At 34.9% G+C, this 12,157-nt stretch overlaps 1 protein-coding gene across 1 annotated transcript; it reads right to left on the bottom strand.

Moving 5' to 3' along the window:
* Positions 1-280: 280 nt before the first annotated feature.
* On the bottom strand, positions 281-5,553 carry LOC115924277. The gene is made up of 4 exons (XM_030986383.1): positions 5,405-5,553; positions 4,393-4,500; positions 3,061-3,231; positions 281-649 (listed from the first exon to the last, which is right to left on the bottom strand). The coding sequence occupies exons 1-4, from the start codon at positions 5,414-5,416 to the stop codon at positions 395-397; spliced, it is 546 nt and encodes a 181-aa protein (XP_030842243.1). The 5' UTR covers positions 5,417-5,553; the 3' UTR covers positions 281-394.
* Between the last annotated feature and the right edge of the window lie 6,604 nt (positions 5,554-12,157).

The raw sequence follows: 12,157 nt of genomic DNA, 5'->3' as shown, positions 1-12,157 counted from the left end.
ACAAAACAAACAAAAAACTATTTTGGGGCAAAGTTACTGCTATCAATTGCTAGAACTACATTTTATGAATTGAATTTACTATTAATTTAATCATTATTTAAACATTCCTTTAACGTACAATTTCTCAATATAAATACTACAACAAGAACAAAAGGCACTTATGAAAAGAAAGGATTTAACAAGGTGTAAAAAAGTAACCTGAAAATTAGGTCACGGGAATACTTTCTTTCTTCTATGAGTTTGATATACAAACTAATATCAAGGTATGACGTAACCTGAATTGGCGGTGATACATGATTTACAAGCATGCACGAATATATGACTTTATATATTTATCCTCATGGTGCAAATAAATACAATAATAAAAATAATTATCAAGGTGTTTTTGGAACCATTAGAAACAATGACGCTTATCAGTCATGACTAGTCTACCTTTGTTTTTTACCAAACAGACATCCCTGATCAAAATCGAATCGACGTATGTCTTTAAGGCTTCCACGATCTCAAAGCCGTACTCGCCCAAGGCCGGCAAGTCCAAATGGGAGTTATTTGAAGGCGGTTGAGTCATTGATAATGAAGGGAAGGATGTTGATGTCGGTGATGTCGGCGTAAGGGTCGAAGTCGGCAATGATGGTTGTAGGATTTCAACCTGTAGGTTAAGCAAAGAAAAATGGATTTAAAGACTAGACTTAAATTTAATATGTTTAATTCGATTTCTTTTCCCCTATTTATTTATGTATATTTTCAACAAAATACATGTATCATAATACAAAGTACTAGGCAAATTTTAAACAAGCATTCTTACATTTGAAACAAAGACAATATCGATACAGTGCATTATTTTCTTACAAGATGTCACAGATTAGCTTCTGTATTCTTGAAATTTTAGGCCTGGCTCAAGCCCCACGATAAGGGATAGAGCAACGTCGATCTGGCGCTGCTCAGTGGCTGCCGGGCTCACGATCAATTGGGCAAAAAGAATATCCGTTTCGGTTTAATAAAATTTGGAGTGGACTATTAGGCTATTATTATTATTATTATAAGTTTAGAATGCTAGAATTCTGTAAAATGAAAGTAGACAAATTCGTCTCCTTGAAATTTTTCTCCCCATTTCCTTTCCACGACAACTTAATTATGTTTTTTTTAATTTGTTTACATTATATAATAAAGCTTGGTAGATACAATCTGCGCATGAGCAGATTGTTATTTGTACAACATTTGAAAACCCACTGAGACAAAATACTGGATACACGCTCATAAAGGTTTGTTATCAATATCTGTTTAAGCCCCAGTGCATTTCAGGGTATACCGGTTGAAGTATTCTTTTCAAGAGGGGAAAACAAAAGCCATTCACAGAGCACATCCAACATGATCATTCTAGAATGTGAGTGGACCTCCCCATGTTTAAAAGATCAGTGGAAATTTGGGGGGCCATGTATGCCATGTACTAGTACGATTCTCATCTCCCTGATCTGTTTTAAAGTACACGAAATGTAAGGGTCAACACATGGCATTCCATAAAGTCGTGAACTTTGAACAGTTCAATTGCAAATCAGATAAATCCGTCGCTCAGTTTCCCTTTTTTTTTAAAGCTAATCTTAAGGTCTGGTATGGGAGTCGTATCTTGAGAGAAAATTGCTATGATATATTCTGGATTGTTTATCCTGCAGTAAAAAAAAAACTTACTGGGCATTATACAGTAGGCTTGCGGATGTACCATGTGAGAAAGAGAGGGAGGATTGAGGAGTCCTGAAAAGGACTCTCGGCAAGTTCTTGAGGGTGTGTAGTCCTGAAAAGAACTGTTGGTGTAGTCTTGAATAAGACTGTCGGTTATCTTTCTAAGCTTATAGTTCTAAGGAGAGCTATAGCGCTGGGCATTATCTTCGATCAGGGGCGTAGACAACGGGGGGGGGGGGATGAGGGGGATGCATCCCCCCACCTCACAAGGTGGGGGGGATGGCATGTACAATCATCCCCCCCCCCCAGGTTTTGGGGAATGATATTTGCTTACTTAATAAGTCATAATGATGATAATAATAGTAATAATAATAATGATAACAATTATAATATTAATAATAATAATAATTATGATGATGATAATAATATTCCTATTCATTATTGTAATTGTGTTTATTGTTATTAGCCGCATTCACACGGTGAAAGCCAATTCAGACGGTAAAAAAAAGAAAATCTTACAAGTATTTTGTGGTTATCTTGTGGTTTGGAAACCACAAGATAACCACAAGATTAAACAGGCGCGGATCTACGGGGGGGGGGGGTTAGGGGGTTTAAACCCCCCCCCCTTGGGCGGCCCAAAAAACAAACCAAAAAAAAAGGGGGGAAAAAGGAAGAAAAAAAAAAAAAAAAGAAAGAAAAAAGAACGCACGCTGGAGAGAAACCCTTTCAAGTGCAAATATTGTGAGAAGATATTCAACTCATCTGGTAACTTAACCAAACACATGATAACTCTGGATATAACTGTGTATTTAACTGTTACTTGATTTAAAAAGACGTTATCATGCACTGCTTTTTATGGTCTCCATTGTGTTAATAGATGCCAGGAAAACATCACTTACGGGGTTCAAATAAACACCCAAAAAAAAAATCGGCTCGTCGCTTCGCGGCTCGTGGACGATGCTCCGCATCGTCATTATTGGTCAACCCCCCCCCCCTTAGCAAAAAGCTAGATCCGCCCCTGAGTCATCCCCCCAGGTGTACGAACCTGTCTACGCCACTGTCTTCGATAAAAACCACGACTCCCATTTGCACATAATGACCTCTGCTATAAGCACAAGGTATCGGGCCTACTTACCTGGATTTCCTTATCAATCTAGTATGCTCATTACTCAGCCACTATATACATTTTCTAACAAACTTGTTTTGCATATGTCATTTATATGTAATCTTGAACAATCAGTTTCGTTGGATTCTGTGAGAATTTACTATCTATATTTACCAGAACTCAAGTTTATCTTTATCTTTATCTACAAGGCCGCTTTCGAGAATATGGGCCCTGGGGTTTTCCCGATTTTTCTCTCTATAGGGATAGAAATTACTCACCCATTGAAAAAGCAAGGAACAGACATTGAGTATATGTGTCTTCACGTCTAGGATCTTTCCTGTCAATGTGACGTTAAACGACAAATTTTGCTCTGTTTCTAGGACTGTGTCCAAGAGGCGGGCGTAAGTTTTTAGGGAGCACTCGTTTTGCCGAAGAGCAGCTGCATATTCCTGTGTTTTGGTCAAGTAAAGAAGAGGCTTAATATAATTTAGTATCAATCTGGCCTTGAGATGAAGTACAGAAATATATATGTATATATAAACATATATATATATATATATATATATATATATATATATACACACACACACACAGAGATACATACATGAGTCTTATTAGATACATATGTTTATGAATGATGCTAAATGATGATATAACATTTTTACAAAGCCTCTCCCCCCAAACAAAACAACAACAAAAAAAACCCTTTAATATGCCTTTTCTCTGCCTTCCTTTTTTTTTATAATAACTTTAATTGTTCCAAAAGCTCTCTCCCTGCAGAAGCTATCGTATTATTGTATTACAAAATTAAATTTGCTCCTTATAGACAAATTTAGAGAAACAATTTGCTGAGCTTTAAACTCATAATAAATCCCCACAAAAGAAGAGACGGTAAAAGCAGTACAAATAAAGCCGCACACCACCGAAATCAGAAGAAGAGAGAAAGAGAGAGAGAGAGAGAGTGTGTGTGTACAAATAAATGGAGACGCGAGAGCTCCTCCCCCCCCCCCCCCATCCAAGTAGTCCAACCCGCAGGAGACATGCACTTCTGTATCAAACTCCCCTTGAACCCTCTACTAAAACCACAAATTAAGTGTCTTCATGTCATATTCAATTAAAGACAATTAAAAGAAACTTTTAATTTCTTCCGTTTTTTTTTTCTCATTAAAAAAAAAAGTATACATACATAATGACATAAGCAATTTAATATAGCAACAGTTTTAATACAGGGGAGACGGCGTACTACTTCCTACAAGCTTATATATGCTTGTGTTGGATGCTTGTTATAACAATGCATTATAAATATGTAAGAATAAAAAGTAGAATAGTAAAAAATAAATTTAAAAAAAGGAAAAGAAGAGAAAGGGAAAAGGGAGTCGGAGTAAAGCTGTTGCAAATAGTGATAGTTAGCGTATAACTATTCTAATAACGGTACTGGCGGAAACATGACCACGTAAAATCAAGAGAAATAATGCTACTGGAAACATAAGGAAGTAAAAATTCATACAGGATTAATAACAACGCAATGTTGATATTATTCTTGAATATGAAGCAATGCTATTAACGAAATTGTTTTAAGTTGATTTTCTGTGAAGTTTTGTTTTTCTTACCCCATCACCGATCAACGACAACGAATTGCTTACTGTGCATGCATCCTTTACTTTCTCTACAATCTCATCTTCAGCTGATTGGTTTTTGGCTGGTTGCCCATCGCTCTCCTGTGCAAAAAAAATAAAACAGTACAGGTGTGTCGTTTTGTATATGGTAATAGTAATTATACTTATTATTACTACTACTACTACTACTACTACTACTACTACAATTTATACTACTACTTCTACTACTACTTCTACTAATACTTCTACTACTTCTACTACTACTTCTACTAATACTTCTACTACTACTTCTACTACTGCTACTACTACTATTAATAATGATAATAATAATACTGATAATAATATTAATAATAATAATAATCATTATTATCAATAATCTTTATAATTATTTTCAGTTTTATTATTATTATCATCGTCGTTATTAATAGTAGTAGTAGAATATTATCACTATATATATCTGTATTTAATGTGTTAAAAAATAATCATTATAGTTAATCAAATTGAGTTGAATAGATTAATTATATAAGGGAAAAAGCAGTCAAATACCTGAATTGCTGAGAATTGCACAATTTAATATATCAATTTCATACCACGTTTGCATAAAAAGATCACTACCTTACATATAAAATAAATAATGGAATATGAGAAGATTTTAAAAAAGAAATATACAAATGGAAAATATATACAAAATATATTCAAAATATGTAAACTGTAACTTGGTTAATTTTAATTTATTCTTTTCCCATCTCAAACAATTAAGGTGATACAGATTTTCCCATAGGTTATATTATTGAATTGGAAAATTCACAGGATTATATGATAATTGTTTAGACATTTATGAAAGTTATTCCTGATAAATATACTGTGATACAGACTTTTCCACGGGTAAAATCATTCTTAAATTACTTCCGGCAAAACGAATATTACATTAACTTAAGGTTTTTCTGTGCTTGGAACTTGCCATTTCCAAACCTACATCAAGTATATAAAACAGTGCAAAACTTACGTATTCTAGCATTAGGTTAAAGACCGATTCTTTCAATGACAAGGCACGAATATATGTAGAGAGGGCGCATAATTCCGTCCTTGTCTGTTCTGAGATAGTCGAGACTAGAGATGCGTTTGGAACTGGGTTAGCACTACTCACTCCAAAGGCGGCCGCTTTAAACAGACAGAAAATACGTGTAACAAGTAAAGTTGGATCGGACGTTTGCCCTTATATTAGAAGTCATTAAGTAACCGCTAAAGGTTGTCGATCACTCGATCACACTTTCCTGCCGAATATAGACCTATGTTTAGTCCCATTATCACATTTTTGTGCAAGGTGCATGTGACCTTTAGCATGACTGTGTTAATTTTGATGATTACTAATGCTCACGTGATCAACATTTTCCATTTCCTCCAATCACAATGCAATCGCATAATCATAACTCAAGTTTATCTTTAAAAATTCGCTTCATAGTTGAAAGTCCATTATTTGCGATGGCTATACAACTCTCATTGGCAAACGTGAAACAAATAAAACACAAAATAGATCAAAGGCTATCGCACAAAGAGCTACTATTTGGTTGATACTGATCCAGTTTTGACCACTAAGAATACGCCTTTCTTCATGTCGTAACTGAAAAGCTTGTTTTTGATTGGCTGATGAAATTGGTATTAAACTAATAATCGCGGAGGAGGTTTACGGTACACCGTAAACCTCTTCCGCGATTGTTCATACCACCATGCAAACCTTCAAACTAATAATGATTACATCATTTTCATGAGCACTTTTCCAGTATTCGTACAGTGGTGGGTTATTATACTTTTGGAACAAATGATCTTTATATGCCAATGTGCAGACAGTTTCACTCTGCTTGTCAAAGAAAAAAATGAATAAATAAAGTAATTAATAAATCGGCTAAAGAAATATCACACAGATATTTGTACTCCTTCCCCAACTGAAAGAATGATGTCAAGAAAAGGCAATGGTGGTGATAATAATTAGAACAACAACAAGAAGAAAAGAAATTGGTAAATACTAAAGAAAGAGAAAAATTTCCATCGTGAAAGACAAAAGACAAAAGACAGAATATTACTCCGATTGACTTGGAGTTTCCAGAAGGAGGAGACCAATAACATCGTTAAAATGGCGTGAGACAAACTCTTTAAAATATACGATTTCGGAGCTAATGTACGTTGTTCAAAACATGAGAAGATTAGGCAAATAACCAGATCACAATAATTATCTATTCCTTATCCGACATAATAATAATGCACCTAATAAGAAGAAACATACATTACTGTATAACTATAGTATGGCTGTATATTTAAACCGATAATTAGAAGCATTGAAATTAAAGACCTACCAGTGAGCGCCAATATCATCAATCGAAACATATTGAATGAAATCTCCGTCAGATGTTGTAAAAAATTCGATGGTTTTTGTTAATATTCAGTCCAACTGATGGCTATCTCTCGGTGAATGACAATAATCATGTGGAATGGTCATTATTTTATAGGAATTTTTGTACATACCCATTTTTAAATCATTGCGTAACGTTAAAGCGGTAAACATAGGCCAAACGCCTACGTATACCGACGTGTATTCTCTCTTCCTTCTCATTTGCCCATATAGAGAATTTCACCTGTGTGACATCTTTTCTTGGAATAAAGCAAATTAAAAACAAGACATTGAATTCTTCACGGATTCACCTATAACGAATTAGGTAATTTGCCGTTTTGATAGAGACATAACACATATAGAAACATCTGAGATATTGAAAAAAGAGCGATTGCAAACATATATAATATGCTCCGTTCTTTGCGGAAGTTCGGCCTTTCACATGAAGATCTAGTTACTATTTCCATTGGCTATATTCGCCCAAACTTGAATATTCAACTCCAACTCCTTTTGTATTACATGTTTATATTCCTTAGTATATTATTAATTCACAAATCTGAGATTGTTATATTACACAGTTATTCAATGTATTATTTTATGAAATGAAGTATACAAATGCATATTTATATATTTCTGGTGTTCACCTTAATATTCATTTTTGTTTGTAATGTATCATCGTATTTTATCAGTATGTACATAATCGCTGTCAAGAGCCCATTTTCCCTTTCTTTCAATCTGTCCCCCTTCAGTGCCCCCCCCCCCTCTCTCTCTCTCTCTCTCTCTCTCACTCTCCTGTGTTCACATCTCTCTGAATCTTGTCATCTCTCTCTTTCTTTTTTAACTCAAATTTTTAAATTGTAATATTGTATAAGATTAATGGTATACAGTAAACATGTAGACACTCTTCATAATTATGTAGATTGTAGTCTGATATCTCTTGAAATGTATACTTGTCTTTTCCATCAATGTTTTATTCATGTGCAATTCAGTTATTTGTAACTGCGATACATGAAAATAAATCAATAAATACCATTTATCTATCTATTTAGAAACTCAAAGAAGATTTGGTCATTAAAAGAATCCCACCTTCCACTCATATTATGTACACGCCTATGTACAAGCTCGTTAATTAGGAGAATGTTTGCACTCTTCACCTGATACTTCGGGCTGTAGGCCTAATTTCTGAAGAGGATATCAAACAGATTGCATAATAGATAAGGTCGAGACGGTGGGACTGGGTGTGTTCAGGTTAGTATGGAATGGAAAAAGCACCGCCAAAAGAATTCCAATTAGGGCATGACCCATGACAGAAGGTGGCCCCTTCTTTTAAACACAGGCGAAAAATCTCAATACATGCAAAGTTTCCCTTTTTATCCTACTAATAGGTATAAACGTAATACTTGTCACTGATTTTGAGGAACTGTGTCCCTTCTGCTCCCCCCTGCTTTTTTTCTAAAATACTAACAAAATTAAATCCGCCACAGCCTCATTCATTGGTAATGGAGATTGAAAAGCAAAATGGCTGTTCAGGCCCTTTAAAGCTTATCTGCCATAGTTTACAGGAGGGATAAGAGCGCCCTGCAAGTTCACTGGACAGGTGGTTATCTCATCAACTCAGCTCTCAATTAACATAAGAAAAAGAGGATCATGGGGGACCAGTGGTCACCGATTAGGCAGTGTTTGTTATATAGAGGGCGCAAGTAGCTACAAGTAGTGCAGTGGGCCTTTAAGGTGGGGATAAGAAATATGTAAATATGTGGGAGCAGGGATACGAGAAGAGAATAGATTATTGCGTGCCAGAAGACGATCGAAACAGTTATTTCTTTCATGAGTATCCTGTACTACCAGCGAAAGAAGGAAGTTTACAAGGAAGTGCAAAGGTATTTTTTTTTTTAGTGAGAGAAGATGAGATAGAAAGAGAGAGAGAGAGAGTGATGGGAGGAGAGAGAGATGGGAGTGTAGAGAGGAAAAAGAGGGAAACACACACGCACACACACACGCACACACACACACGTAGAGGCGAGAGAGAGAACTATCAAGAGACCCATGGAGATGCGAGACAGAGAAAGATAGTCACAAGACAATGAGATAGATACTATTATATTCCACATACTAAGAATCTTGCTCTACGATTGGTCATAAGTAAATCACGTGATCAAAGATAGTTCGCCCATCATTGATGGGAGAAGCAAAAAGTTCGTTGCCCTTTGTAGATAGTACTACTATCTACAAAGGGCAACGAACTTTTACTGAAGATAGAGGTACTATCTACAAAGGGCAACGCACTTTCACTGAAGATTATCCAAAAGCGCACTAAAATAATTAAGCGCGCATTACCAATGAGCGCAATTAAAGCAAACACATGCGCGCACCGTACCCTAAAGGGGTTGGGTTAAACTTTTAACCTTTTTGGTGTGAATTTCATTTGGGCCTGGTGTCTTTCATGTAGATGCATACACGTCCTTTTCTTGTTGTAGTTATATTGTTTTTAGATGTGGAATATAAAGCAAATAATCACCTTTTGGTTTCAGGCGATGGCAAACTATCACTTCCTCGTCGATCAGAATGTATACGCTATCTTTCCTCAGCTTCGCTTCGGAAAGATAGCTACATCCAGATCGCCTCGGAAGTGATAGTTTGTCCCATCACCTTCACCAACGGTAGTTATTTGCTTATTAACCAAGTATTAAAAAAATAATGCGCTGAAAAACAGCAGAACATAGAAGCTTAAGTTTTTGTTTTATTATATATATATATATACAATAAAAAATAAAAAAAGAGATTGATAATACAGTTCAATTAAATTTCAAACAGAATTTTCTTCTATTGTGTATTCATTTCGAGTTTGCTTTACCTGGAAATTCAATACGACGTGCGAAATATATAAAATCTGATAAAAATCTAATTTATATAGATGACCAATCGAGCATAAACAATAAGGGGGTTTTGCAAAAATATTACATTGCTGATTACGTAAATCTCGAGGTACTTTTGTAAAAACTTGTTTACATAACTTTTGCGATGCAATTTGTGAAGATTTACATGTTTATATTTAAAGTTGTTAAAGTACAACTGTTGTTTCAATTTTTCAATTAACCTCTAATTAATTTTAAGTTAACAACGTTACAATGAACATCAATTAATACAAAGTTATCATACGATTGATGTTCAATTAAAAAACAAAAACATGTATTCAACTATCGTTGGTAGACTTTAATTTGTAATGGTAAAAGTTTCTCAAAAAGGCCCTTCATCGGGTGTTCATATTTTACTTCGTGGGCATTATTAATCACTCTTTCTGTCTTTCATAGCTTGAGAAAGATTTGAAACAATCACTAAAACAATCCTAGTAGCATATAACTTTGTGTTCAGTTACTGGGATTCACCTAAGATATTGAAATTACACATTTCACTCCTTTATTTCAAATTAAGGATGAATAATTATGTTTTTGAAAAGAAAAGTATTCGGTTTTCATATTGCAATATTTACAAATTTTCTCACGGATAAAATTGAATATCCGTATGTAGCCTCCAGTCTTTTTTTTTTACCGGAATAGCAACCGACCATTTAAAAAGAAAATTACATCATTAATCTTTCTCACAAGAAAATAAATCTGCACTTCAATCAAAATTCTTTTATATCGGCTTTTGGGGAAATGGTTTTTCGAATAATGAATGGATAATGTGGAACCAAATTTAATAATGCTTTTAATCAAGACGCGTATTCAGAACACAGGAAAATAAAAGACGAACATTTACAACAACATACCCAATAATTATTATTTTTCTAGAATTTCCCTGCATGTTTTTAAAAGTAGAGTCATGGGTAATTCTCTAATCACATTGATGTTTTATCAAAAACATGAATAGCAGGTATAGGTGTAATTACTCTTACATCTAAGGTTACCTGAAACATGGGAAAGGGATGGTTGTTTCTAAACAAATTTAATTATTTCATGAGTATTTAATACGTCGGTAAGCAGCAGAAGTTTACAATAGGAAATGCACAATTCGTTTAGTAGGAAGTGAGAAAATCAAAAATAGAAAGAGAGAGAGAGAGAGAGAGAGAGAGAGAAGGATGCATGATTGGAGAGTAATAGTTAAAGGACGGATTGGAGGCGGAAAGTGAAATAAGACTAGTGACTGCAACTTATTATGACGCCATATAAAGACATATTGAGTGCCCATCTATACGACAGTATAAACATACATACTGGCGTTTTACAAAAGCGTAATTAAAGAAACGATAAAAGTTTTATTAAAGCCCCACTGCACTACTTACAGCTACTTGCCCCCTCTAGATAGCGAACAATGCCTAATAGGTGACCATTGGTCCCCCAGTGATCCTCTTTTTCATATGTTCAGTGAGAGCTGATTTGATGAGATAACCACCTGTCAGTGACCTTGCAGGGTGGTCTAATCCCTCCTGTAAACTAGTACAGATGGGCTTTAAATCTGGTCACTATTATGCACCATAACCAGCATGAAACTTAGTAACATCTGCCTATAAGCCTACCGTTTAATATGTTATTAACATTGTAGATAATTCAATTTACACTAACATTGATTGTTGAAAGTCTGACTATAGGTCTCAATGAGATCAGAAACTCATGTTTTACATTTCCCCTACGAGACAGCTTACATACAGTAATAGCTCATTACGCAAATCTTTAAAAAAAGAAATTAATCAATTATTATTAGTATCATTACAAGACACTCACAATGTCCGGATTGACCACAACACAGGAATAGTAGTAACAGTCTACTTACAAGGAATCTCTACAAATGTCAATACCTCCGTTTTCACAAGGAAATAGATATATTATATTTCAATAAAAATTCAATCTATCAGTCTATTTGGACGATCAAAGGCGGTGATCCAGGGTAGGGATGGTCCAGGAAATTTTGAAAAATTGAATGCAAATATAATATATATATATATATATATATAGAGAGAGAGAGAGAGAGAGAGATATTGAGGAAAGGCTTCAACACACTACTAACATTTTTAAGAAGTGTTCTTCAATGAAGTGTCACCATTACAAATGGAACTTTTTCTTGCTCGGTCGCTTCGCTTCCTCGCAAACTATAGTACTTAAATATAGAAGGTGAATGTATTACAAAGATAGAGATTTTCCCATGTTTTACAAGTGCAAGACAATGTACGCTCCCAATATGATCTATAGCATGGCTGGCAGTTCAAGGAGGTGGCACCTATCTTTGGAATTAGTAGAGGGGCCGAAGAAGAAAAAAATGGGTATAAAATGCGATTTTACGATTTCTGTACAAAAGATTGTGGATTTTAAAGCCTGTCTGCACTAGTTTGGCCAGAAGGGATTAGACCTCCCTGCATGGTCACTGACAGGTAGTTAT

The sequence above is a fragment of the Strongylocentrotus purpuratus genome, unplaced genomic scaffold (genome assembly GCF_000002235.5).
Source record: "Strongylocentrotus purpuratus isolate Spur 01 unplaced genomic scaffold, Spur_5.0 spur5_scaffold_15, whole genome shotgun sequence".
NCBI classification, from domain to species: Eukaryota; Metazoa; Echinodermata; class Echinoidea; order Camarodonta; family Strongylocentrotidae; genus Strongylocentrotus; species Strongylocentrotus purpuratus.
The sequence above is the reverse complement of the archived record's forward strand: the minus strand, read 5'-3'. Positions and strand labels throughout refer to the sequence as shown.

Coding starts and splice junctions, on each gene's coding strand:
- LOC115924277 (XM_030986383.1), bottom strand. Junction 3,232..4,392: donor TGTCGTTGATCGGTGATGGG/GTAAGAAAAACA, acceptor ACCAAAACACAG/GAATATGCAGCTGCTCTTCG. Junction 650..3,060: donor GTTCCTTGCTTTTTCAATGG/GTGAGTAATTTC, acceptor CTTAACCTACAG/GTTGAAATCCTACAACCATC.